The 26,091-nt window shown below is 37.4% G+C and overlaps 7 protein-coding genes and 1 long non-coding RNA gene across 11 annotated transcripts; 4 read left to right on the plus strand and 4 right to left on the minus strand.

The window, feature by feature from the left end:
* On the minus strand, window positions 392-4,144 carry LOC104749304. Of its 2 annotated transcripts, none has more exons than XM_010470899.1 (8): window positions 3,721-4,144; window positions 3,452-3,641; window positions 3,204-3,366; window positions 2,860-3,063; window positions 2,447-2,752; window positions 1,260-2,342; window positions 849-910; window positions 392-695 (listed from the first exon to the last, which is right to left on the minus strand). In XM_010470899.1, the coding sequence occupies exons 1-6, from the start codon at window positions 3,940-3,942 to the stop codon at window positions 1,379-1,381; spliced, it is 2,049 nt and encodes a 682-aa protein (XP_010469201.1). In that variant the 5' UTR covers window positions 3,943-4,144; the 3' UTR covers window positions 392-695; window positions 849-910; window positions 1,260-1,378. The 2 variants fall into 2 exon arrangements, with proteins under 2 accessions (XP_010469201.1, XP_010469200.1); XM_010470898.1 differs by having other exon boundaries at window positions 805-910.
* LOC104749303 (E3 ubiquitin-protein ligase RNF25) lies at window positions 4,243-6,395 on the minus strand. Its single transcript, XM_010470897.1, has 7 exons — window positions 6,162-6,395; window positions 5,945-5,983; window positions 5,721-5,858; window positions 5,316-5,455; window positions 5,117-5,220; window positions 4,900-5,015; window positions 4,243-4,769 (listed from the first exon to the last, which is right to left on the minus strand). The coding sequence occupies exons 1-7, from the start codon at window positions 6,297-6,299 to the stop codon at window positions 4,356-4,358; spliced, it is 1,089 nt and encodes a 362-aa protein (XP_010469199.1). The 5' UTR covers window positions 6,300-6,395; the 3' UTR covers window positions 4,243-4,355.
* On the plus strand, window positions 9,431-13,962 carry LOC104749306. 3 transcript variants are annotated; one of them, XR_761357.2, is made up of 4 exons: window positions 9,431-11,878; window positions 12,155-12,224; window positions 12,304-12,365; window positions 13,881-13,962. XR_761357.2 is itself a non-coding variant. In XM_010470902.1 (1 exon), exon 1 carries the CDS (start codon window positions 9,649-9,651, stop codon window positions 11,905-11,907), a length of 2,259 nt encoding a protein of 752 aa, XP_010469204.1. In that variant the 5' UTR covers window positions 9,431-9,648; the 3' UTR covers window positions 11,908-12,072. The 3 variants fall into 3 exon arrangements, 1 of the variants encoding a protein (XP_010469204.1); XR_761358.2 differs by having other exon boundaries at window positions 13,885-13,926; XM_010470902.1 differs by lacking the exons at window positions 12,155-12,224; window positions 12,304-12,365; window positions 13,881-13,962 and having other exon boundaries at window positions 9,431-12,072.
* LOC104749305 (protein DMR6-LIKE OXYGENASE 2-like) lies at window positions 13,503-15,491 on the minus strand. The gene is made up of 3 exons (XM_010470901.2): window positions 15,174-15,491; window positions 14,440-14,687; window positions 13,503-14,296 (listed from the first exon to the last, which is right to left on the minus strand). The coding sequence occupies exons 1-3, from the start codon at window positions 15,423-15,425 to the stop codon at window positions 13,723-13,725; spliced, it is 1,074 nt and encodes a 357-aa protein (XP_010469203.2). The 5' UTR covers window positions 15,426-15,491; the 3' UTR covers window positions 13,503-13,722.
* LOC109129673 lies at window positions 14,089-16,368 on the plus strand. Its single transcript, XR_002035956.1, has 4 exons — window positions 14,089-14,174; window positions 14,372-14,614; window positions 15,199-15,366; window positions 16,031-16,368. It is a non-coding gene; the product is annotated as an uncharacterized LOC109129673 (long non-coding RNA).
* Window positions 18,341-19,481, plus strand: LOC104749307 (uclacyanin-3-like). The gene is made up of 2 exons (XM_010470903.1): window positions 18,341-18,612; window positions 18,724-19,481. The coding sequence occupies exons 1-2, from the start codon at window positions 18,453-18,455 to the stop codon at window positions 19,188-19,190; spliced, it is 627 nt and encodes a 208-aa protein (XP_010469205.1). The 5' UTR covers window positions 18,341-18,452; the 3' UTR covers window positions 19,191-19,481.
* Window positions 20,341-21,318, plus strand: LOC104749308 (uclacyanin-3-like). The gene is made up of 2 exons (XM_010470904.1): window positions 20,341-20,581; window positions 20,744-21,318. The coding sequence occupies exons 1-2, from the start codon at window positions 20,419-20,421 to the stop codon at window positions 21,097-21,099; spliced, it is 519 nt and encodes a 172-aa protein (XP_010469206.1). The 5' UTR covers window positions 20,341-20,418; the 3' UTR covers window positions 21,100-21,318.
* Window positions 21,814-25,388, minus strand: LOC104749309 (ELMO domain-containing protein A-like). Its single transcript, XM_010470905.2, has 10 exons — window positions 25,102-25,388; window positions 24,800-24,923; window positions 23,914-24,023; window positions 23,740-23,808; window positions 23,420-23,535; window positions 23,280-23,334; window positions 23,016-23,136; window positions 22,722-22,769; window positions 22,526-22,620; window positions 21,814-22,361 (listed from the first exon to the last, which is right to left on the minus strand). The coding sequence occupies exons 2-10, from the start codon at window positions 24,885-24,887 to the stop codon at window positions 22,260-22,262; spliced, it is 804 nt and encodes a 267-aa protein (XP_010469207.1). The 5' UTR covers window positions 24,888-24,923; window positions 25,102-25,388; the 3' UTR covers window positions 21,814-22,259.

Raw genomic sequence — 26,091 nt, forward strand, 5'->3', positions numbered from 1 at the left:
TTATTCACACAAAATCTGGGTAACCTTTTGCGGATTTTGTGGTTTATTTGCTGAAAAATGAAGGGTAAAAAAAACCTGTAACTGTAAGCAAGAAACTAAAGAGGGGGTAAATAATCTCTGATAATTTATCTTCAATTCCAAGTGGCTGGGGTGTGGGGTCTGTTTCCATCGGATTCTCTCTCTCTAGTTCGCATCTGACAACTCTTCATTTCTTGTCTGAAAGTGGAACCACCACATGGTTGTGTTAAAATCAGGATTTTACTGGATCTTCTCTGTGTCTTCTTCTTACCTTGTGTCCCTCCCAGAACCTAATAGACAGAATCTCTCCCATGTCCCCTCTTGTCTTTATCCCTTAACTGTTTGAGGATTAAAAGATCCACACAACGGAAACAAACAAAAAAGGCTGGAAAAAGATTTATCTCTTTCCTTATGAAAGCCTAGACCTGGTTGGCGTCCATACAATTAGTCTGAAGGTCACTGTAATGACTATTTTAAAGCATAAGGTCTGATAACAAATATTTAACAACATGATTTTAAAAAAGCCTCAACAGGAAAACCCAAGTACATGTACTAACTTCTCTGGATCATATGCCTTTTGCAGCTCTCAGGGGCTTGGGATAACGAAACTCAGATACCCTGGCTAGCAGAAGGCACTATGGCCGGCAGTTATGGCATAATTGAGTTGGTGCGCATACCTAGCCAAGAAATCCAAGAAACAAATGACAATTTGAACCTAGGGAAGATCATAACAATGAATCTACATTATACATTTCAGTAGGGAATCCGGTCAAAACTGTTGAAAACCTTATTGTTTTGTCGTTGTTAAGTGAAGTGGCTCCGAGGCTCACCATTAAATTGTCCACAAACCTCTGGTCCAGTCCAGGCAGATCATATACTTTCAGTGGTGGAGCTGAAATATTAAGGGTAAAGGTAAATATGTCATTATGATCACAAAAACAAAAAAAAAATTGCAGGTCATATGTCTCATCACCCATGTGCAGAAGAGTAATACATTCAATTTAGAGCTCCCTTGATAATAAAATATGATAGTCAGCAACTTAAAACTTTAGGCTCTAAACAAACTAGTGCACTAGATCCTATTTAGAGGTGGCAACATATTATAGACAACCAACGACATTCAGGCACCCAACTTAAAATTTGCGGAGAATGTTGCTACTTTGAAGACTAAACTGGCTTATCACCTACGATTGTGTTACTATTTAGAAATTAGACCAAAGAAGGCAGTTAATTTCAGTTACCTGTACACCATCTTCAGACCAGTCGTGTGAGTGTTTTAAACAATTCACCTCTGATCACAATTTTCCCAAAAATTATGTGCACCACCAAATATGACACAGGTCAGGATAAATGGTGACAGTTATACGGGCAATCTGCAGGCTAACTTAGCAGCGATATCATCAAGAACTTTGTTGAAATGTGGATCTTCTAGTCCTTTTATTTTCCATTGTAGCAGTCTGATATTAATGTCACTTAGTGTTGGATCTCCATCTTCTTTACAGTGAAGTTGTATCAAGCGATCTATGCATTTGACCAAGTACTTGCTTGATCTTAGCTTAAAATGGTTAATAAACTCCTCGACGTCTTCTTCAGCTTCAAAACTTGATACACACATACTCTCCAAAGTGTCGGTTAAGTTGAAAACAAGAAGTGTGCCTTCAATAGCCTCCTCCTTGGTAATCTCATTCGACAGTAAACCAGATATTCTACAGAATCCCTTTCCTTGTTTGAATCCGGTACTCCGTGATTTCTTAAAGGTGATAATCTTCCCAGTTGCAGCATAGTGCAGAACCAGTTCATACTCCTCATCTGTTACTGAATAAGGAGAACCAAACAGTACGCCAACCACCACTCTTCTTACCAAAAAATTGTTTTGGAGGCCAGAGCTGACAGATGAATGTGTTTTCTGAGAATCCAATTCATAAGAAACTGAACTGGTGATTTTGTTTTCATATTCTCTCAATAGGTCTTCCACAATACTGGAAGCCTTTATTTTGCCAGAAACGAGCCTATCTGGTTTCTTTCTCTTGCCAGTTATAGTCTCACTACGATGTGCTTCTGAGCCGGAACTTTTACTGATACATATCTCTGAGACTCTAATGAGAGACTTACTTAGTGATTCTTGAATGGTTCCGGTTACAGGGTTTAGTATCCAAGCAATGTATGTAGCCGCAGCAATGGATAGATCTTCCGCATCACATGCTTGTCTACAATCAGCCACTTTTGAAGTGTATCTGCCGTGAATATTTTCCAACGATTTTCCATCTGAGAAGAGCATAGCAGAAGCAAAATAAAACCAATCTGGGAAGTTAATAGCCAAAGCCCTGCCAGAAGATACAACATCAGTCAAAAACCACTCACACACACACACGTATATATAAGTAGATCAAACATGAGGAAATCAATTTGTATTTTCATGTAAAGTTACCATCCTGTTTTGTCATCTGATGCTTGAACTTTTATCGGAGTAGGCTTACAATAAGTATCCCGTCCTTGTTTCCCAGGAACAGCAGATGGTTTACTGACAGCATGAGCTAACATTACGAGGGACTTGGAGGTGAGAGGACCAGCCAAGATTCTCAGAAATTGACACTGGAAGGGAAAATATGTATCAGAGAATGGCAACATGGAAGCTAGTTCCACCGCCGGTATACCCCACAACGATGGTCTTGAAATAGTGTCCACTATTGCAGAGACCAAACCAGCAAGTACTTCGAAGACACAAGCAAGTCCCCTGGCGTTAAGCATGAAATTGCATCAGAAAGTAAGACAGATGTCAGCATAAGGTTACATGTGTTTATTACTGTAAATTTCCATGACATGAATTGGATAGGAACTCACGTGAGCAAAAGCCACTTATGTAAAAGGGCTCTGGTGTTGATAAACATAGACGGAGATAGCGCTAAGCAGATGACAATATCGCGCCACTCTGCCCTCTCAAAAAGCTCCTTCTTTAGACAAAGGAAAGGCCTTTCCACCACATCTTTCAAGATTCTGGAAACATCTTCCTTCAAAGACAATGGATCTTGATACCAGAACAGGATCCTGATCATCAAAAAGTGTCAGACGGGTCTACATTTTTTCTGAAACAACAGAGAAAAAAATCTCAGAAGCCGCGGCTTCAGTTTCACAAGTTATTTGTAGACTAACGTAGCTTAGGATAGAAACAGTATAAGAGATCCAACCTCAGAGGTATCTCGTGGTTTTCTATAGATGAATCTCTCGGTAAGAAAGCAAGAAGCTTTGAGACAGCCCTATTTCTTCCATCCTCTAAATTTCTATGCGAGCTGCATGATGTTGAAGCTGCCGATCTTACAACAGCTTGGAACAATTCTGTAGCCAATCTTCCTATAAACAGTTCCAAGTCAGATAAAAATATGAAAGAAGAAGAGATTAAAGATAAAAGCTTTGAAATGCCAAATCAAAAACTCACCGTTCGATCCTCCCAATTTATCAATAATATCCTTAGAGACTTGGATCAATTCTTCAGAGCAGCGAGGTAAACAGGAGCTACCAAACTGTAACGTTTCCTCGTTTCGATACCTAAGTACTTTACAATTTATTGAAGATGATAAGGCGCAAACAATGGTTCGCACAAGATACTCAATCGCCGAATCAAATACCTGAGGAAGAATTTTTTTGAATAAGAGAATCACTCACGCACATATGCCAAAATCCAGAATTTCAATCAAAATAACTAACCTGAGGTGCCTTGAAGCACATTAGAGATAACGCTGCGTCCATAACCTTAACCCCAGACTCCTCGCCGCCGATGTCCAGAGTCAGAGATCGGTTAAGCTCCGAGATAGCTAGTCCCATAGAGGAAGTAGACTCTTCCACTTCTTCTTCGAACAATTGATTTCTGTTCTGAAGACGGTAAGCAAGCGCCGCCAAGAGGCCGGCGACCGCAGACGGAGAGGACATCGAACAGATGAGCAGAAATCGCCGGCGATATTGAATTCCGAACTCAGATCACTAACCGGTTAAGCTATAATAATCTCTGATCATAAAACCGGTTAAGCTATGTGTTCTGCTATGTCTATTAACACTTAGTAAGCCATTATTAAGCTCAAGCCCAATGGATACTGAGGCCCAATTCTACTACTACACCGTATCTTCTTCTTCTTCTAATCCTTTCTCAGTTCTCACATGTTAGTAATTTCTAAAGCTAAATTGACAGTTACAAATATACATATGCTCAGAGAAAACTTTAAAATTGGTAAAAGAGAAACATTTTTGCCGAATATATAACAATTTCTCTTGCCAGTTTATGAAGTATATATACTCTTGTGTTTTGAGTTTGAGTTTGATGCATCATACAAAATTCGAATAATAAATTAGTTGTCACCTTCTCTTGCTCTCTGCACCCATTGCCTCATCGGTTTTCTTGGATCTTGCAAAGTCTGCTTCCTTCTGTTCCCATTATGTCCCCGGCCTCGGCCTCTCCCTCTGCCTCGACCTCTTCTGTTGGCGGAGCTGCTAGAGTTTGACTCTGATTCAGCTTCTTTGGGTTCTTCTTCTCCTTGTTCTTGGCTTTGACTAGCTTCTTCTTCTTCGTTTGCTGACGATGATGCAGGGGCTGGCGGAGGAAGATACATACCAGGCACAACCGATATGTTTTTCTTTGGCTGAACCAAACCGCCTTTTTCTTCCTGCGTCTTTAGAATAGACTCAAACCGCTCTCTTCTAATGTTCTCTGAGTCTGACTGGAGCAGCGGATCTTCGTCCTCACCTTGTATCAAACCAGAATCCTGTTTGGTCCAAAGCATGTAAGCTGATGCAGTCGATAGAGGAAAGAATAGAAGTTGAATATTGAATTGTGGTTAAAGGTTGAATCAATGCAAACACACAGAAATAATCCGATGCTGATGAATCGCTCACCTGTTGAGGTGATTGAGTACCAACTAAGTCAAGAACATGTTCAATATCACTCGCATGAAATACTTTGCGGCACACTGGACAGTTTCCCAAGCTTTTATCTGCTGATCCAGGATGACCTGCAATACTTATTGCTTTAGATTATTTTGTGAAACTCCCTTTCGGAGAACCGCTATCTCTTTCAATTTTCTGTCAGAAAAAAAAACCTTATGATACAAACCTTCTCGAGCACTTGATCGTCTACGCGGGTGTAAAGCGTCACCAGATATCGAATCAGCATCTTTCTGTGCATGAAGCCAGTTCCACCACCTAATGATGCACTCACTGATCACTTGACATCAATAAAGGACAATTAGACACCTTATAACATTGGAAAATAATCCCAAACTAAGAAAGATAAGAGACCAATTATTCCTCACCAGTGAAAACAATGAAAACAAGACATCAGCTTCATAAATGGCATTTGTTTAGTCCCGTCATCCTCAGGGAATAATGGATACAAACACAGTGGACAATCTCCATCGGGGTGATTCATAATTGTGAGCCTCTCAACTGCTTCCTAGAAACATATAAGTTCAGTACACTACATGAGATTCTAATCTTAACTAGATTACATATGCATATCTACGCACATACAAATACATTTACAAACATTGTCTGCTTGTGATTCAGCAAACTTAAAGTCTTTGTTTTCATCTGCATACGACTTATTTCCTTTTCATAACGCTAAATCTACTAATCGTTAATAATGAGATTCAACATAAGCATGGTGCAATGACAAGGCACAGTAATAAGTATAGAAGAAAACATAAAGAGTTGCTTACCTCACAGAGTTCAACAAGCATTAAAGAAGATGATAACTGAGAAGCTTTCTCTTGAACTATGCTAATCAAATGCTTTTGCCTATGCTCATCAAGACCCTTGGATTCAATCAGACTAATTCGAGGTGGCTCATCTGGATACTGTTACAACAAAAGAACATACTTTTAGCTCAATGGTCCTCCAAAAAAAAAAGCTCAAGGATAATGACATCGACACCATAACATACCTTAGAACATGCTTGGATTCTCACAACCGCTTCCACAAACTGCAGAGAGCATAAACAATGTTAATACATGGTTGAAATTTCAAAATTACTGATTTGGACGATCGCATAAACAAAGCCGGAACCCTAATCCCACAATCTCCATGAGTAAATTACGAGTTCTCAGATAGTCCTCGATCCCGAAGAACAAATCAGAAGGAAACGGAGAAAAAAAAGAAACCTGCTGAGAAGAGATCTCGGCGGTACGGGGTTTGATATGGAGGTGAAGATGAAGAGGATGTGAATCCAATATGACGCAGTCTTCGCCGTAAACAGCTTCTACAGCTTCCACTTCCATCGCTACCTCTTCCTCCGTCATTGCTAAGAAGAGGAAGAGGACGAGCACTCTCGTCGGGCCGCACAGAGACGGCGAAGAAGAAGAAGCAGAAGCAGACCTTTTTTAGTTTTTTTTTTACTTTTCGCCACGTTTTTTTATTATATGTTACTGTAGTTTCCTCTAAATACCTAAAACAGTCCAATATTATATCGAAAGTTCTGATTTCGTCCAAATTTAATAGTTTTTACTCAATTGACCATTTTTAACAAACGACGAAAAGTGGGTTTTTATGTTTAATTCAGTTTTTACGTTCATAATAAGTAAAGTTCTAAAACACTGCTGATAAAAAAGGTAAANAAAAAAAAAATTCGCAAAAAAAAAAAAAAAAAAAAAAAAGACGTGGCGGTGACGGAGTATATTTTTACCGCCGACGGGACCAAGAGGCTATGGCCGCCGTTACATACGTAGAGAGAGAGAGAGAGAGTGAGCTTGACTGTAATAAGTAGGTTATGAATCAGTAATGCGAAATTTTTCATCTTTTTTGTGTGTGTTGGAACGAAATCAAGCTTCTTTGCTCTTAACATTCGAGGAATTTCACAGATTTTTGTACGATTTAACTCGTTTTATCGAACATATTTACTCCCTTTGATTCAGGATACGTGGCTGTGGTTTAGGGAAGAACAAGTTTGCTTCCTTCCCTGTATTGTACGGATTGCAAAGATCGACGAGTATTTTAGCAGTAAGTGAATGATGGTAATTTTTTCAAATCCCATACATTTGTGTCTTATCCGGTTGATGCTGTTTCCATACATTGTGGCTAGTCTAAGCTTCAGGGCAATTCTTTTTTATAGAGTTAAAAGAAATTGTCTTTTATTCTTAAATTTTCTAGTTCTCTTTGAGAAGTTCAGAGTTAGTTTTGTACAAACGTATTTTCAAATTTCTTCTTATCCGGAAGTTTGTAAGAGTTTTGACCAAGTGACTAGATTAATTTCTTCCCACAAAACTACTTTAACTTGGAACTTATGCGATATTTGATTTGTTGATCTTGTACCTATATCTATTCCCTATTATTAATATAGATAATTAGATATGAATTTTGTCAATTGGTCATGTGAGATACTGTTGGACAGGTTACAGAGACATATAATTTAGACCAAGGACCAGACTGGTAAAAGTAGTAGAGTNAAAAAAAAAAAAAAAAAAAAAAAACAAAGTTACTTTGGTTTGGTAGTCCACAAGGGGGAAAATAGCTCTGTCCTACTCTTAACTCTTAAGTGGTGGATGAAAAAAAAAACTAATACTAGTAAAACTCTATTATGGATTTATTTGATGAAGGTAAGACTGCCTATGTTCTCTTTGGTGCTTTTGTTGTTGGACATGATACTGCTATTACTTAAAAAAAATTGAAATATCTATTTCTACTTCTCAAAATATAATTATCTTGCTTTTTCGTCCACTACCTTTATCTTTTTCGATTGAGTCTTTTACCTTTGCTGTTGTGATAGATTTTTATCAAACTTTCCTCTTAGAGCATCTCTAATGGTCTTGTATTTTTTCCTCTATAATAAAGATTCTCTATAAGGACATCTCCAACCCACCTCTATATTTACTTTTTAACTCTATTTTAGAGTAAAATCTATTCCAACACATCTCTATTTTTACCTCTATAATAGAGATCTCTATTTTTTCCTCTATAATAGAGCTGAACTTTTTTATTTATAAAATGGTCATTGAACTTTTAACACTTTTATATTTATGATCAAAATAAATAAAATATATATTTAAATAGTTTAGTAATAATTATTTTATATGATGCAATGTATTTCTTTTAATAAATGTGATATTTAAATAATATTTATGAATGTTAAAAGTTTAAACAATATCATAATTTTATGAAAGTTTCACAAATACTAAAATAAATGGGTTAGTTTGCAACTTTTATAAGTAAAAGGTATTAATAGTAAAATAAAAGGGAATTTCTACGGAATATTCTTTTTTAGAGGAAAAAATAGAGGTATCTATTAGAGCAAAAGTCATCTTTATTATAGAGTTCCTCTATTTTAGAGGTAAAAATAGGGTAAACCATTGGAGATGGTCTAATAGAGGTGAATTTTACTCCAATCCACCTCTATTTTCACCTCTAAAATAGAGATTGCTATTTTTTCCTCTATTTATAGAGGAATTCTATTTTTTTCTACAAAGAGTTCCTCTATAAATAGAGGAACTCTATTTTAGAGGTGAAAATAGAGGTGAGTTGGAGTAAAACTCACATCTATTATAAAGATCTCTATTATAGAGGAAAAAAATAGGGAAAACCATTGGAGATGGTCTTAGATGAGAAACCAATAAGACTCTAAGACCATCTCCAATGGCTTTCTCTATTTTTTCCTCTATAATAGAGATCTTTATAATAGATGTGAGTGTTACTCCAACCCACTTCTATTCTCACCTCTAAAATAGAGTTCCTCTATTTATAGAGGAACCCTTTGTAGAAAAAATAGAGTTCCTCTATTTATAAAGGAACCCTTTGTGGAAAAAAATAGAGTTCCTCTATAAATAGAGGAAAAAATAGCAATCTCTATTTTAGAAGTGAAAATAGAGGTGGATTGGAGTCAAATCCATCTCTATTATAGAGGATCTCTATTATAGATGAAAAAATAAAGGACCATTGGAGATGCTCTAACTCGGATAGAAGAAAATTTCAGGTCTTTAGCTGGAGTACTTTAGCATCATTCTCAGAGCATAAGGACACTTATAATATGATAACAATTTATGCTTCTATGTGATGTATCATATATAAACAAGTGCAATTTACTTGCAGGGATTTTGCTCATGTTTTATGCCATACTCTAGTGATGTTAAGCCATATATTATAAACAAGATGCATGTAAGGTCCGCATAATCCAACATGGGAATAGCCGGAGTCGAATTGTATGATTTGGGGGGGGGAGAGTCATTAACACCATCTTCAGAAATTTTTCTCTCGGAGTGTATCAGTGAAGCTTTGTTGTGTAAGTGATTTGGATGACTAGTTTCATGTTATGCTGCTCTTTTGGATATTTAATGAAAGAAAGAGTAACACGACGTCGTATATATATTTAATTTAATGGAGCAGATAAAGCCAAGGTCAATTCCGTAAATCACGGATGTTTGTGACGAGCGGGGGGGGGGGCTTCGTCTTCTTCTTCTTTTGCTTTTTAGTTTCAGATAGTTTCCATTCTCACTCTTTCTCTCTCTCTCTCACAGCCTTTATTAATGTTAGATCTGTCTCTTACGTCGCGTCGAAGTCTTCTTCATTCCTTCTTCACATACAACCCCCAACGAATCCCTAATTTATCCAATTCCACACTCCAGAGAGAGAGATAGAGAGATCTCAATCAAATCCACGACAATGGCGTCTCCCAATCCCTACACCAAGCGTCGCTCTCCTCCTCCGCCGCCGTCTACCACTCAGCCCCGTTCCAAATCCACCGGAGGAGGAGGGGGAGGAGGATTCTTCTGTAAGTCTGTTCTATTCGCTCTCTTTCTCCTCGCCTTGCCTTTATTCCCTTCTCAAGCCCCCGATTTCGTCGGCGAGACTGTGCTCACCAAGTTCTGGGAACTCATTCACCTCCTATTCGTCGGCATTGCTGTTGCTTATGGTTTGTTTAGCCGTAGGACTGTTGAATCCCCTCTTGATTTTAGTCTAGTAGATGACTCTTCTTCTTCTTCTTCTTCTTCTTTGTCTTATGTTTCCACAATCTTCCAGTTTGATGAGAATCATCATCATTCTTCTGATTTTGTTGATGTGAGGACTGAGACTCGTTTGATTAATAATAATGTCAGTGCTCGTCGAGCTCCTGTGGTTCTTAAATCCGAGTCTTCTTTTGTTGTTGAAACCGAATTGGAAGAATCGTCTTCTGAATATGGTGTTGGTGGTGCTAGTCAAACCAATGAAGTCAGAGCTTGGAGTTCCCAGTATTTTCAGGGCAAATCTAAGGTTGTGGTTGCTCGACCTGCTTATGGTCTTGATGGTCACGTTGTTCACCAGCCTTTAGGCTTGCCTATTAGGAGTTTAAGGTCTGCTCTGAGAGATACTACTCCAGCTCCTGAAGATAACAATAAATCCTTTTCTGATGGAGCTGTAAATGGGGAAGCTGACTCATTATTATTGCCTGATGCTGCTCCCACTTCACCTGTTCCATGGCATTTTACACCTGAAATGATGGGAATGGGAGACAACTACCCTTCTGAGTTTTCTCCTCAATCTGTAGATGAAACTCAATTTACGACTCGCAAATCGGCATCATCTTCTTCCCGGTCTACTGCTTCTTCTCCATCGCAAACTAGTCTTGCATCCCATACTCAGAACAGATTCTCTCCTTCTCGTTCTGTGTCTGAGGAGTCTCTAAACTCAAATGTGGAAGAAATGGTCAAGGAACAGAGTCTTCAGGGTTCAACACGGTCTAATTCGCCATCCTTGCCCCCATCACCGTCTTTGTCTTCATCTCCACCATCGCCGCAATTAGTGATCGATGATACTCACAGGCGTTTGCCAGAATTAGAAGTAACCGATGATACTCACAGGCGTGCCTCACATTCTCGGCATTACAGTGATGGTTCATTGTTAGAGGAGGATGTAAGGAAGGGCTTTGAAGATGAACTGGAAGGGAGCAAAGTCAGAGACAGAGACAGGAGGATGGAACGGGGATCTAGATCACTTAATTTGACTGCTGAAAGTTCCCGCAGAGGGAACAAATCTCGCAGATCCTACCCTCCTGAGTCCATCTCATCTCCCGCGGATGACTCCACAACTAGGAGACGGAATCTTCAGCAAAAGAGTACTGGCCATTTGCTTGAAGACAATATCGGGAAAGGAGTGGAGGCCAACAATAACAATCTGAGGGTCAAAAAGGGAAGGAGTCACGACTCTTTGGAGCTACCAGCGGAAGACTCTACAAAAGATGAGGATTTCAGCGAGTCTTTTCCTGCTCGAGAGGTATCGTTCCAGCCAACGAATGCTAAAGTTTCAAGGCGTGCAATGCATTCTTCACGAGGGGAACGTGACGCTTTGCCGGAGAAGGATGTCACAAGAAACTTAGAAGATGACACTGTGCAGTCAGATAAGCCCAGGAAAAAGGACCTTCGTGGTAATGACAAGGAATTGAAATCAAATAGTCCGAGGCTTGAATCACGTTCTTGGAGAGCTTCTAGTAATGTATCACTGAGAGGAAAGTCTGTGAGGACCATAAGATCTGATCGCCATGGGAAAGATCTAAAGGCAGATGGAGATTCATCTGATGATCGGGCAGAAGCTAAAGTAGAAAGCCGAGGAAGACCGAAATCGAGAAGACAACGTCAAGAAGAACTATCAATTGTACTGCACCAGGAGAAGAGTTCAGATACTCGCGCTAAATCTGAGCCAGAAGAGGTTGCTATGGAAGAGACAGAGGCCGAGCAACAACCTCAAGTAACTTTAGAGGAAGAGGAAGAAGCTGCTTGGGAAAGTCAAAGCAATGCGAGCCATGATCATAATGAGGTTGATAGAAAAGCCGGCGAGTTCATAGCAAAATTCCGGGAACAAATCCGGTTGCAGAAGCTCATATCCGGCGAACAACCTAGAGGAGGAGGAGGAGGCACTGGTATGATCAGAAATAGCCATTTCAGATGACACTTACCACCATATATTGCTTCATTACTTGTATTATTATTGTAATTTTTATCTATCGGCATTGTTGATGAGAATCTTGAGTTGTCAGTCTCTCTTTGTTTCAAGTTTATATTGTTGAATAAAATGAATTTCTAACTTATTAAAATGGAGTCAAAGTTATGAAGATGTGGACGTATTGGTTACAAAAAGGAAACTCGGGGGCAAAACATTATATTAAACGCAGAGAGAACTCAATTGGATTTTGCAGGAATCGCCGGAGGGAGAAGCTATGGTGATGATTTTATCAACTCCTCTCTATCCAAGACTTACACTTCTACGTGAGTTCTTCTCTCCCTCTGAAAATTTAGTAAGCTGGCTTCTTGGGCTAAATAGGATTAAGCTTGTAAAATCTTGTAGGTGAAACAAAAGTGCAAACGATCGTCATGTTGCTCACTGAGTGAAGAACCAAAAGACCAAAGGTAAATTTGCAGTTTTAAGTGATGGTTTTCTTGCTTTTTGGTTTGGTTCTGGAGGTAGAGCAAGGTACCGTGTCTGTGTTGGAACGAAATCGAGCTTTGACTTTCGGGTTTGGGAACATGTTTGCTTCCCTGTATAGTACAGATTGCAAACATCGAGTATTTAAGCTGTTAATGATGGTAATTGTTCAAATCCCATAAATTTGTGTCTTATCTGGTTGATGCAGTTTCCAAATTTGGTTTTTTCTTAGCTGTTTCAGTATCTAGTCAAGCTTCAGGAAAATTCGTGTTTCTAAAGTTTAAAGGATCGTCTTTTACTTTTTAGTCTGTAGTTCTCTTTTTGAGAATTCAGAGTTAGTTTGTAGAATGTATTTTCAAATTCTTAGGTGGAAGTATGTAAGAGTTTTACCAAGTGACTAAATTGATTTCTTCCCCAAACCTACTTAGGTTGGAACTTATGTGAGATTTGATCAAAAAACAAAAATTTGATAAAATGTGAAGATTTGATAAACTTGTATCAATAATTCTACTACTTCTGACCTTTTTGTCGAAGTCTTGTCACTTTGCTTTGTTGATCTTGTAAACGCCTATCTATTATAAACATTAATAATTAGATATAAATTTTGTCAACCAATTAAGATTGGTCATGTGAGATATGTAAAGGTTATGAGACATTGGTAGACCAAGAACCTAACTAGTAAAAGTAGTGGAGTTTGTGCATGATAAAACAATGAAACAAAGTTACTTTGTTTTGGTGGTCCAGTAAGGGAGAAAATAGCTCTTTCCTTCTCTACGGACCAAACTAGTAACTCTATAATGGATCTATTGATAGAGGTAAGACTATGCCTATGTTCTCTTTGGTGCTTTTGTTGTTGGACATGATGCTGCTATTACTCTGCGTTTACTAAAAAAATGAATACCTATTATTTCTAATCTTTTTGTTGACCTGAAATAAGTTCTCAAAATATTAGTATCTTGCTTTTTCTTCGACTACCTGTTATCTTTTCAGTTGAGTCTTTTACCCTTGCTGTTTTGATCCATTTATCAAACCTCGCTCTTAGATAAGAAACTAATATGACTCTTAACTTAGATAGAAGAAAAATCCTGGAATTTAGGTGGAGTACTTTAGCTTTATTCCCGGAGCATAATGATACACGTATATGATAACAGAGTATGCTTTTATGTGATATAAACAAGTGCAATTTACTTGCAGGGATTTTTCTCATGTTGTTCTGTGATAATCTAGTGATATTAAGCCATAAATTATAAACAAGATGCATGCAACCTAGGTCTGCATAATCCAATATGGGAATAGCCGAGTCGAACTGTATGATTTGGGGGAGAGTCATGAACAGCATCTTCAGAATTTGTTCTTCCTGAGAGTATCAATGAATCTTTGTTGTGTAATATCATTGCTAGAGATATAGTCAAGAAAATCGTTGAAGCTGAATTCTCCATAGGCAGCTGATTTGTTTTCATTGACGAGCTGAGATGCTGGACTTACTTTCTTGTGCATAGGTAGACTGTGAAGACTTGCAAAAGATAGTCGCTTGAAATCTTTTTTCACTGTTACACGATGAACCACACTCTTGTATATGCCATTGCTCATGACTTCTACCTGATCACCCAACTGAACTATCAGAGCTCCTTCAATATATGGCACAGAAACCCAGTTGTTGTTGGAGTCCATTATCTGCAGCCCTTGGCTACTCTGGAGTAATATGGTCAGTGAGCCAAAGTCCGAGTGTGGTGGCATTCCCAAAGCAATATCTGGTTCGGGACAAGCTGGATAGCAGTTCACCGCCATGACTTGTGAGCCTTCTTCAATTTCTTCCTCTAAGTAATTTTTTTCCAGTCCTAGACTTTCTGAGATAGCTTCAATTAGGTGCTTATGTAGCACATGCGCTGCTTCTGCATATTTACCCACTTTTTCCCTGACAAGCAAGGATATTTTAAGAGATCACATCAATTCTGAGTCCCAATGTTTTGATACATTTTGCTGCAAATAGGATTCTTATAACCGTCAAAGGATAACAAGTTTTGTAGATAGTGAAGATGGCCAGATAGGTTTACTTACTTGTAGCATTGAGGGTTGGATGGCCACAAATCAATCCACTGTGAGAGAGGATGGGAGTAATGTTTGATGAAATCTCTCCAGTAATGAACTTTGTCTGTTGAATGGTTAAAGCTGGTGCCATACCGTACTGGCGTATGAACATTATCAGAGCCCAGAAGCATCTTCTCATCGACAGGTAAGTCGAAGAACTTTGTAGCTGCATCTAGCGCATCTTTCATAACTGATGATGATATTCCATGGTTTAAAATCTGTAGAGAAATAATTTTAGATCTGAGAGTTATGTGCTGAATAAAAGGGATGCAAATGATACAGTAGTGTAGTGTGCTTTTAATGAAACCGAGATACTGACATTTTCATAAAGTAAGAAGATAAGCATCTTCACATGGCTACATTTCTTATTGTCAGTAAAGACAGTAACTAAGGACTTTGTTTTATTTGACGGTTTTTATTTGATTAGGGACTTTGTCGAGTTTGATATAAATGCTAGAAGACAAGAACTGCCTTTCTCATAAAGTCATACATCTAGTGTGACTGGTAGATGCTTCATGTCATTCCAGACTAGTCTTAGGGCCCGATGAATGAAACACATGACTGACTTGAATGAACTGAGAAATGTAGACACATGAATAAGACATTTAAGCACCAAACATCTTCTTCATATGGATTGTCATAATGCAGGACATGGAGTTACATAAATTTTGTAGTGTATGTAGCCAAAAAGAGTATTACATTACCTGAAAGAAACCAAATCCCTTGCAGGCCATTTTAATCTCATGGATGACACAGGGTCTAAGCAAAGGATCGTGTAAGAGGGAGAGATCAATGACTGGGAGTGTGATGGTATCTGTGCCACTGCTTGAACCGAGCATTGGTCGTTGTGAAGGTGGAAGAATGTAACGGGTAGGCACGCGAAGGACACCTGACTCGGTAAGTGCCATAGCACTGGTAAAACAGTCATCAAGCACACTCTTATTTGTTTCCTCCATTGGAATCTGTTTTGGTACTTGAGTTTATGTTTGTTGATCCCACTGTGTCCTAAGTTATAGTAAGCAAGCATGTCAAACCCATTTTTATATACACATGAAGATAGCCTGATTTGAAAAAAGGTCAACATTACTACTTCTCTCTTAGAATACGGTTTTGGAAACTACCTGCTTTGTGTTCATATACATAAGCCATAAATGAATGGTTAGATCACTAGTCCAAATAAAGAATTCCCATTTGCTTATAGATAGGCCACGTTAGATTGAAAGGTATCTGTGAAGGGTGGATGACTAGTTGCATGTTTTGCTTTTTTGGATATTTTATGAAAAGAAGAGTCATCATATGTTATTGATAACACTATTCTATGCTTACAACTTAACGGTTTCTCTCTTTTTCCCTTTTATGCTATAAAAAATATATATATATATATATGTTTGTTTTGTTCTGTGTAAATGAAACTACTACTGGTATAGATTCATGGGGGGTATTACTAGAATGTATGAACAATCAATGGTTTTTGGAGTTATATGAAGGTGAATGATGTTATCTGTATTTGGCTCAAAATGAATGAGGTGAAAAAGTGATAATTTGTTTTCTTGTGCCTCAGGGGAGACAAAGAAGATAGAGTAGAAAGAAAGTGGTGAGATTCAATGGAAGGAGGAAGAAGGAAATGAACAAAAATAATAGAAAATAAGTGGTGACAATTGAGAGATAGTTTCAACTTGGTGTGTGTGGTTCCAAAATTCAATCTGCCACTTCTTTTCCCAAGTAATGAAATGTTTTTTAAACATCTTTAACTTTGAGAAGTCTCTTCTGAAACGCGTTAAGTTTCGGCTTATGTCGGTGTTTGGGCCAAGGAATTGTTAGCCCACCTTCGGCCGCATCCGTCGTTTTATATCAATGGGACTTTTTCCCTTCTTTTTTTTTTGTCTACTGTATTTTTCTTTCTTCTGATATCTCCATTGTATATTTAAATTATTGTTTTNGTAAGTGCCATAGCACTGGTAAAGCAGTCATCAAGCACACTCTTATTTGTTTCCTCCATTGGAATCTGTTTTCGTACTTGAGTTTATGTTTGTTGATCCCACTGTGTCCTAAGTTATAGTAAGCAAGCATGCCAAAACCATTTTTATATACACATGAAGATAGCCTGATTTGAAAAAAGGTCAACATGACTACTTCTCTCTTAGAATACGGTTTTGGAAACTACCTGCTTTGTGTTCATATACATAAGCCATAAATGAATGGTTAGATCACTAGTCCAAATAAAGAATTCCCATTTGCTTATAGATAGGCCACGTTAGATTGAAAGGTATCTGTGAAGGGTGGATGACTAGTTGCATGTTTTGCTTTTTTGGATATTTTATGAAAAGAAGAGTCATCATATGTTATTGATAACACTATTCTATGCTTACAACTTAACGGTTTCTCTCTTTTTCCCTTTTATGCTATAAAAAATATATATATATATATATGTTTGTTTTGTTCTGTGTAAATGAAACTACTACTGGTATAGATTCATGGGGGGTATTACTAGAATGTATGAACAATCAATGGTTTTTGGAGTTATATGAAGGTGAATGATGTTATCTGTATTTGGCTCAAAATGAATGAGGTGAAAAAGTGATAATTTGTTTTCTTGTGCCTCAGGGGAGACAAAGAAGATAGAGTAGAAAGAAAGTGGTGAGATTCAATGGAAGGAGGAAGAAGGAAATGAACAAAAATAATAGAAAATAAGTGGTGACAATTGAGAGATAGTTTCAACTTGGTGTGTGTGGTTCCAAAATTCAATCTGCCACTTCTTTTCCCAAGTAATGAAATGTTTTTTAAACATCTTTAACTTTGAGAAGTCTCTTCTGAAACGCGTTAAGTTTCGGCTTATGTCGGTGTTTGGGCCAAGGAATTGTTAGCCCACCTTCGGCCGCATCCGTCGTTTTATATCAATGGGACTTTTTCCCTTCTTTTTTTTTTGTCTACTGTATTTTTCTTTCTTCTGATATCTCCATTGTATATTTAAATTATTGTTTTTTTCTAAAAATTTTAATGGTAACCACATTAAAACCAAAAAAAAAAAAACTAGAGTTCCTGTTTTATTTACGTTTAAAAAAAAAAAAAAATTGAAGAGCAACATATTCATTTTAACAGCCAAAACCAATAATAATTAAAAAAAACAAAAGAATCTTTTACAAATTTTCAAATAACCTTTTTTTTTTGTTGTTGCTAAAGAACATGTCAACCATTTATATTATTTTAATGGTTTCACACGTTTTTATAGTAAAACAGCCGCAATTCAAAAGATCAATGGTGAGAGAATAATTGGATTTTCTTAATATATTGTTTTTTAAGTCAGCGAATCCTAATTATCATTTTTATTTAATGGCATTTTTGTTCTGTCATTGAGCATTCTATCTTTGTCATGAAACACCGTACCGAATCTGTGTGTACTTCTAATTTTACTAATTAGAAAAGAAATGAGAGAACGTGGTAGCCATTCCCCTCATATTAAATTGTTTTTTTAAACATGTTAAGCTTTCATTTCGATCATAATTTACTATATATACGCTCTAATATATATGTGACATTATCGGAAAAAATTACCATTCATAAGGTTATCTCCAAACATTCTAATTCAAGATTTGATCAAAGTGAAACTGGTTGAGATGATGTACATACTTTTTACGTATGCACATTGTCTTCTTCTTCTTTTTTTTCTAACTTGAGCTAAATGCACATGGCCGGATACTTCGTCATTTACGAAAACAAATACAAAGGGAGAAAGAATTGGTAAACATAACAACAATGCTTTTTAAATAATGATATGAATCAATAGCTGACGATTTGATGAACTGAGTTGGCAAATTGATCAAAGCCACGACTTCTTCAAACATTGCTCCTTTATTAATAACTCACTCTTAGTAATCGTCATCGTCGTCCTCTTAGCCTTTCTTCAATATATAAGTCAGCTCACCATTTCACCCTCTCCCTCATCTCTCTCTCTCTTCAACTATCCTTTTACATTATATATCTCAATGGGATCAACAGCGACGGCCGCTCTCTTTCTCCTCTTAGCGGCAGTCCCTGCCGTCTTCGCCGTAACTTTCAAGGTCGGCGATACTTCTGGATGGACCAGTGGTATCGATTACACGACTTGGGTCACGGGAAAGACTTTCAGAGTGGGTGACACTCTAGGTAAATTAATAATAATGCTTGTTTTTTTTTTCACCCCACATAGATTACTTGCTTTACAAGATACCCCTTTTTCCCCTAACAAAGATAATACTTTTAATTTAATTCTTTCAGAATTCATATATGGTCTTTCACACTCGGTGTCCGTGGTTGATAAAGCCGGCTACGATGGCTGCATCAGCAGCGGAGCGACACAGAACTTCGCCGATGGAGACACTAAGATCGATCTTAAAACAGTAGGAACAATGCATTTCCTTTGCCCTACTTTTGGTCACTGCCTTGGTGGCATGAAACTCGCTGTTCCCGTCCTCGCCGCCGCTTCGTCTCCGGCCACCCCTTCTTCTCCACCTTCCCCTCCTTCTCCACCTCCATCTTCATCTCCGCCCAAAACCGGTTCGCCACCTCCATCTGCATCTCCGCCAGCCAATGGCACGCCGGAGTCAGACGAATCAATGACTCCTCCACCGTCTCCATTGACGCCTACGCTGTCTCCATCGCCGCCAAACGCGGCCTCTAAGGGAGTCATGAGCAATGGACTGATTGGAGTGACGATAATATTGATGTACGGTGTTATGACCTAATTAAATCACTGCAGGGTGGAAACAGAGCATTTTTTGCTCGATACATCTTTTTGGTCTCGCTCGGTCTTTGGAATCGGAGCATTTTTTGCTCTTTGTGTGTAAACGAATTTTTTAGTTTTTCATTGGCCATTTTTTCTTTTTATTATTACTTGAAACTCGTCTGGTAGCTATTCCCGAGCTTACAAAAATTCGAAAGTTGCAAATCTGTATCTACAAATTATTTGAGTAGGGGTTCATAACGTGATAGCCATGTCCCTGCTATTTATCTATTTATATTTTATTCTTATCATTTTTCCATATTTCACATTAAAAGAATATATATATATGTTACACTTTTTCAAAAAAAAAAACAAAGAACTGTAATGTTTCCCAATATTCAAGATCGTGTTTGATGATAACAAAGGCTGGCCAGTTGAACTAGTCATGTTTACGTATGACTTAAAAATACTAGTTGAGGATTTAAGAATAATCGGGTCAAATGATTCCAATTGTCAAATCTTCTAATTCAATCTAAACTAACCCCAAAACATTGATGTAAAGCTAACGGAACCCAACACTGATAGAATAAAATGAAAATCTGTAAAGCATAAAACAGATATAGATAACATAACTTACCGGGTTTATTGATAATACAGTATCTTGTTCAGACGAAACTCACTGATAATTATCAAATAAAAACGAAATATTTCTGTTTCACAACAAAGGTTGTGTTTTTGAGTGGGAGAATTTCATATGCTTATGAAACATTATTTTGAGTGCGTTTCTGATAGTAAAAGAACTCATCAATCTTCTAATCTTACTTTCTAACGCATTTTATATGGTAAACTTTCGTGTCTTCAATACATCATATATATATATATATATATATCTTCATATTCAAAATTTTAAATATCGATTTTACAAAAAATAAAATGTTCTCCCCTACATGTCAACATGTCATGATTAGAAAAGACTAGTGAACGATAAAAATTGAGCTAATACTCATGGATTGTTCGCCATTACAAATAGAATTTTTTTGAAAAGAACTAAGATTTGGTAAACATCATAATACCAATGAGTTTAGAGCAATATATATATATCTGATGTACTTGATTGATTGAATTGGCAATTAATCAAAGGTATGACATTTTCAAATATCTCACGTCACAATTTAGCCTCTTCCTCGTGATCTCTTATCTCTATATATCTTTCACTTTCTTTATCTATCTCATATATACATTATATCTCAATGAGATCAATCACGGAGGCCGCTCTCATCCTCCTCCTCCTAGCGGCAGTCCCTGCCGTCTGCGCCGTAACTTTCCAAGTCGGAGATAATGCTGGTTGGGCCGGTGGTGTCAATTACACGACTTGGGTTAGTGGAAAGACTTTCAGAATCGGTGACACTCTAGGTAAAGAATTTCTTTTTTTTTTCATTACTTGCTTCACAAAAAAAACTCTATTTCTCCCTATGAAACTAATTAATAAACATTTAGGTTAAAATTTGTTCATACCGATAACTTGCTACACAAGCTAATGTTTTTTTTTTGGTTTACTCTTTATCGACCAATCAGAGTTCAAATATGGTCCTTCACACTCGGTATCCGTTGTGGATAAACCCGACTACGATGGTTGCGACAGTAGCAGACCGACGCAGAGTTTTTCCGAAAGAGACACAAAGATCAATCTAACAAGAGTAGGAAATATACACTTCATTTGCCCTACTTTTGGTCACTGCCTCGGTGGCATGAAACTCGCTGTTCCCGTACTTGCCGCCGTTTCATCAGCGCCTTCACCATCTCCATCGGCTCCTTCGCCGTCTCCATCCCCGGGAAACTCAAAAAACGCTAAAAACGCGGCGTCTAAGAGAATCATGAGCTATGGAAAGATTGGGGTGACGATGGTGTTGATGTACGGTGTGATCGGATAATTCCCACCCATCGAACTTAGTCCATCATCAACTGCTCTTCTTGTGTGTAATAAATTATTTCCTTTCATCAATACTTTTTTGTTTACTGTTTATCTTTTCTCTTCTTCTTTTTTTTCTTTAACTGGTCATGGACGTAGCACAATGCGTCATTGTTATCATGTTCTACATGCTTACTGCGTAAAGAAAAATCGTCGCTCATTACCAAAAATCTGAGATTCCACTTTCGTCCTGTGGGTTCTTAATAATATTTGCCTAATAAACTGTGGAACATAATTAAGGAAATACAAGTTGAAAATATATCTACTCCAAATTAGCGGGTCAGAGGACGGCTTCAAGTGATTTAAAAAAAACAAATTGTATAAAGACAGAGCGTTGTATTATATTAACCCATAGCACACTGTAATCTAATAATCGCAACTTGTATTTTGTGTAAAAAAACAAATCTAGTTCCAACAGCAACATTACATTTGACTTGACTACTGTGAAATATACACATCAAGGCGGACTCGGTTTTATTAGTAATATATGGACTGGTAAAAGATAAACAATCAGTGTGGCTAATGACTAGTTCACTGTTTGATTGTATTGTACGAGTACGGTATATGATACCTATTGTACGGTCTAGGGATTGAGCCAGTACATCGCAGCACACAACTTTGATTTGAAGCAGAGCCGATCAACCAATAAAAAAGGTGTGTGTGAAAATTGATTCGATAGAGATAAAATCAAATCATATTGAATAAGGTCATGAATCAAAAACATTTGGTCGAGAATCATATTTTAAGACCTTTTTGGGGTCTTCTGAGTGCTACTGGAAATGTAACCAAATGATTATTAACCCAAACACGAACTAACCAACAACGTTTTCCAAACGCCGCAAGTTAGAAAAATTGACCCCATACGAATCAAAATTAAAACCTTGTCTCATAGAAATAACAACCTAATGTCCCAGATTTCATGGTACCAACACTAGTATAGAGGAAACCGTAGAAACCAAGACAGGAAGTTGAGTGATGAGCGACCGAGAGAGAGAAAGAGAGGAGAGACAAGCCTCGTCTTCTTTTTGCTTGTTTGCTCTGTTGTTGTTTTAGGCTTTGATATAGTGTCTCTGAGGTGTTAGATCTTTCTACTTACAATGTAGTCTTTGGTAAAGCTATTTGCTACTGACTGAGAAGACTGTATGATGGCAAATCTTCAAGACGTGTAATGTCTTCAACCATAATCTCTCTCTCCAGTTGCCGCCTTGTCGATTTCATTACAGTCTGTCATTCACACGATTATCAGTTTAGCCACAAATCATTTGGTGAACTTATGTATAGGCCAAGATAAAACACCAAGAAAGTCAAATATATGACAATTAAAGGCCATGGTTCTTCAAAACTAAAACTTTCAGCGACATTAGAATAGGTTACAGGATTACACTTACATTAAATTCCATGTATGACGCTCGCATGGAAAGCCATTGCTGATCCATCAGCTTGAAGGCAATGCAATAAAGAAGATCAAACGCAGATTCGTTCACTGCTTACAATACAACACAAGTCGTAGGACACAAGCTTAGTAATCTAACTCGTGACAAGAGAAGAAGTCATGAGATATAATCAGAATTGTCTGAGATTTACCCGAAAGGAATCTCAGAAATGTTTCCCCAACAACACTTCGTGGTTTCACTGTAATATTGAAGTGTAACTATTGTTAGTATGCACAACTAAGATAAAAGTTACTGAACCTGAGTATCTCAAATACAAATAAGGTACTAAGTACCAAATCCTACGGCAAATACCCAATTAGAAGATCAAAGTTAGGAGTGGTTATGCTAATAAAACTAGCTGTTACCATATTGCTGCCTGATACAAACAACAAATAACAGCAGTTCACACTCTATCCAATCATCGAAATAATAAATGTGGCTATACCTGCTTCTAAGTCAAGCATCTGGATGAGCATGAACGTAATATTGATTCCAGCAACAGCAAAGGGGTATTCCCACACAGAACGATCCCCAACCTGTTTCCTCAAAAGGTCCTGGAAGGATTTCTACAGGAAACAAACAAGTGGCACAGAAACTTTACAATGTCATTACCTGGTATAAATATTATATGTGATGGTAACAATCTACAGATACGGTGCCACTGGAATTGAAAAGTTATAAAAGACAAAGACTATACATAGAGGCTTACCGAGAATTTCCTAGCGAAGTACAACAAGTTTTCAAGAGATATGAAACCACCACCCCTGCGAGATGCTGTACCGGTGAGTCAACTGAAAGAGGAAAAACGTAAGGATTATGATGACAATGAGACGAGAGACTTGACATTACCTAAAATCTGTGGACGGATCTTTGCCCTGCCAACCCATTTCTTTCCACTGATTAGATACAACTCCGTGTAGCTCTTGTTCAGGGAAGGCAAGTTTCCAAAGGTCCTTCAGAGCTTCCTACACGCATATTGAAATAGCAGACAATATTTTTAAGTAACGCAGGTACAGCCTGACTTATAAAAGCTAGCATGCAGTTAAAAAAAAAAAAAGATTGAAGGCGCAGGTAAACTAGAAACAGCTACCATCTATGGAGTGGCATAATTTCGTTGTTAAGCAGTCTTTACAAATAAACAATCCTCTAAAGGAAAAAAAAAAGCATACCTGATGATGAGGTATTGAGCTGTCATAGGAAACATCAATGCGGTTCTGCAACCTCTCAAGGCAATCCTCCTGCAACAACAATTCGACAAATAAGGCTAGAAAGTTATAAAAGCAGCTATTTTGAAAACATCAGTCGGAGAAACACAAGTAAGTAGAAAGAGAAAGAAAGGAAACCTGAGCAGGTGTAAGATCAAAAGAAGGACGGGCATCGCTATCTCTTCCCTGAGCACAAACACAGGAAAGGCCACGGCCTAACCACGCAGCGGATCCAGCAACAACCTCAGCTGCAAAATACAATTTTTTTAAAAAAAAATTCGAGAATAATTAAATGACTAATTCAAAAACAACGTGTGATTAGAGAGGTGAAAGACAGAAGAATATGTCTCTCTAAGAAAACGTGAGAAGCAATTCTTATTCGGTTTTAANAAAAAAAAAAAAAAAAAAAAAAAAAAAAAAACATACTCAAAGACAGAACGAAGAAAACTTTCAAAGTAGTGAATTCCCAAATAAAATGGTTTACATCATCATCATCATCATCCATTATGAATGATGAGCTTTGGTTTTGTTTGACAAATCAAAATCGGAAGGCATTGAAACTCTAAAGTAAAGATGAAAAGGGCTGACACGCGAATATAGTAATCTCAACTGGCGGGGCTATATAGAAAACAAGAGAGAAAAATGAACGAAAACAAGCTGTGGGGAAACAAATCGTAGAAGATAAAAAAGAGAGAGATGTATGGATTTTCACTAAAAATAGCACTACTTACAAAGAAGATCCACACACATAATAATAATGATTATTATCTTATGAGATGAGCAACAGAAGCAAATCGCGAAACATATATCAGCAGATCTCTCTAATCTCTAATCTCTCTCTCTCTCTCCAAAAAAAAAAAGGCAATCGCCAGCGACGAGAGAGAGAGAGATGAAAAACGCGTTTGTTAGTTGCATCAAAGAAAAAGAGAAGGGAAGCCAAAAAAACAAAAAAAAACAAAAAACAATTAAAGGAGAGAGTGTGTGTGTGAGTGATGAATGATGAAATAATAATATGTAAATTTACCAGATGAAGAATGATAAACGCTTCCTCGTTCGAGACCTTGTGAAATCCGCCTTACTGCTACAAACGAGCCTCCTCCTCTATCATTCATGTTCTCTCACTCTTCCGCTGCTCAATCCCCAAATCTCTTCAATCAGAAAACCATAACACAACTCATCAGAAAACAAATACAGTTTTCGAATCAATCAGCATCTGATCGAACACAGTCGCCAAATGCGAATCGCACCAGAAAAAAAAAAAAAAAAAAACAACCTCAATCCATATCATCAAAAACTGATTCACATTAAAAAAAAAAAGTAAATTACCGTCGGAGACGAACGAATCGGGCGTTACTGCTTCCGAGATCCACCGATCGAGTGTCGCCGGAAAGTCTAGTTTAGGGCGGCCATTATTCGCGGAATTTATTATGAAGAAGATTCGGCCGTTTCGTTTCTCTTCTTCTTCTTTGGGTTTAAGTAACACAGAGGGAGGAAGGATCTGGCGCGTGTGGAACACTCGCTATTAAGGGAAAGAAAAAGAAAAAAAAAGAGAGAGAGAGAGAGAGAGAGAGAGAGAGAGAGAGAGAGAGAGAGCTTCGTAACGGAAAAGTGTGAATGACTCCTCGTGCGTGCGGTCATCTGGGGGGTATTTAAAGTCCGGGTCGTCGTCAACAACAACAACAACAATCTTTTCTAGTAATTAATAATTTTGCATTTTTGTTATAGTATTTTTAACCAATTTCTTCTAGATTATGTGATGTGTGCACATCGTTCGTTATTACTGTTGTAACGTAATGATACTAGTAAATTACTAGTATAAGAAAACGTTACTAATATATATAACTGAAATTACTACTATTAGTATTGGTTTGAGGTTCTTCTATACAAACATCCTTGGTGATATTTAGATCTACTTTCGGTTTAACCGAAATGTTTAATTTTGGCTATTTTGTTTTTTCCTTCTCCTATATACCTAACAAACCATTGAAGAGTTTTAACCATATATCTTCAGCGGTTATGCAAAATGATTAGGCTATTACAACAACATTCATTTTTTTAAATTACCTTCTCGACGAAAAGAAAAAAAAAAAACATTTGAGTTAATAAGACAAAATACTATTCATTTTAATCAAATCTTAACAAATATTCGCTTTCGATCTAGTGTTTGTGTGATTTGTGAATAGTAATTAAAAAAAAAAAATCGAATCTAAAACTAAATTTTCGTAAGAAGATACTAGCTTTGTATAGAAGTAATAATGTTGTCTTGCAAAGCTAATCACATGGACTGTTGACAAAAAAAAAAAAAAAAAAAAAAAA

This window comes from Camelina sativa, chromosome 16 (assembly GCF_000633955.1).
Source record: "Camelina sativa cultivar DH55 chromosome 16, Cs, whole genome shotgun sequence".
Classification (NCBI taxonomy): Eukaryota; Viridiplantae; Streptophyta; class Magnoliopsida; order Brassicales; family Brassicaceae; genus Camelina; species Camelina sativa.

Bases quoted from the DNA above. Each gene is read 5' to 3' on its own strand.
- LOC104749309 (XM_010470905.2), bottom strand. From the start codon at position 24,887: ATGAATGATAGAGGAGGAGGCTCGTTTGTAGCAGTAAGGCGGATTTCA. The intron at 23,536-23,739 runs GTATGCTTTTTT...ATATGCGTGTAG, and splicing joins GCTCAATACCTCATCATCAG to GAAGCTCTGAAGGACCTTTG. The intron at 23,137-23,279 runs GTAAGCCTCTAT...TGTTTCCTGTAG, and splicing joins ACTTCGCTAGGAAATTCTCG to AAATCCTTCCAGGACCTTTT.
- LOC104749305 (XM_010470901.2), bottom strand. From the start codon at position 15,425: ATGGAGGAAACAAATAAGAGTGTGCTTGATGACTGTTTTACCAGTGCT. The intron at 14,688-15,173 runs GTAATGTAATAC...ATTTCTCTACAG, and splicing joins AGGGATTTGGTTTCTTTCAG to ATTTTAAACCATGGAATATC. The intron at 14,297-14,439 runs GTAAGTAAACCT...CTTGCTTGTCAG, and splicing joins TCCAACCCTCAATGCTACAA to GGAAAAAGTGGGTAAATATG.
- LOC104749303 (XM_010470897.1), bottom strand. From the start codon at position 6,299: ATGACGGAGGAAGAGGTAGCGATGGAAGTGGAAGCTGTAGAAGCTGTT. The intron at 5,456-5,720 runs GTAAGCAACTCT...ATATGTTTCTAG, and splicing joins TGCTTGTTGAACTCTGTGAG to GAAGCAGTTGAGAGGCTCAC. The intron at 5,221-5,315 runs GTGAGGAATAAT...TCAAGTGATCAG, and splicing joins TGTTTTCATTGTTTTCACTG to TGAGTGCATCATTAGGTGGT.
- LOC104749306 (XM_010470902.1), top strand. From the start codon at position 9,649: ATGGCGTCTCCCAATCCCTACACCAAGCGTCGCTCTCCTCCTCCGCCG.
- LOC104749304 (XM_010470899.1), bottom strand. From the start codon at position 3,942: ATGTCCTCTCCGTCTGCGGTCGCCGGCCTCTTGGCGGCGCTTGCTTAC. The intron at 3,367-3,451 runs GTGAGTTTTTGA...AACTGTTTATAG, and splicing joins TAAATTGGGAGGATCGAACG to GAAGATTGGCTACAGAATTG. The intron at 2,753-2,859 runs GTGAGTTCCTAT...GCTTAACGCCAG, and splicing joins CATAAGTGGCTTTTGCTCAC to GGGACTTGCTTGTGTCTTCG.
- LOC104749307 (XM_010470903.1), top strand. From the start codon at position 18,453: ATGGGATCAACAGCGACGGCCGCTCTCTTTCTCCTCTTAGCGGCAGTC. The intron at 18,613-18,723 runs GTAAATTAATAA...TAATTCTTTCAG, and splicing joins CAGAGTGGGTGACACTCTAG to AATTCATATATGGTCTTTCA.
- LOC104749308 (XM_010470904.1), top strand. From the start codon at position 20,419: ATGAGATCAATCACGGAGGCCGCTCTCATCCTCCTCCTCCTAGCGGCA. The intron at 20,582-20,743 runs GTAAAGAATTTC...TCGACCAATCAG, and splicing joins CAGAATCGGTGACACTCTAG to AGTTCAAATATGGTCCTTCA.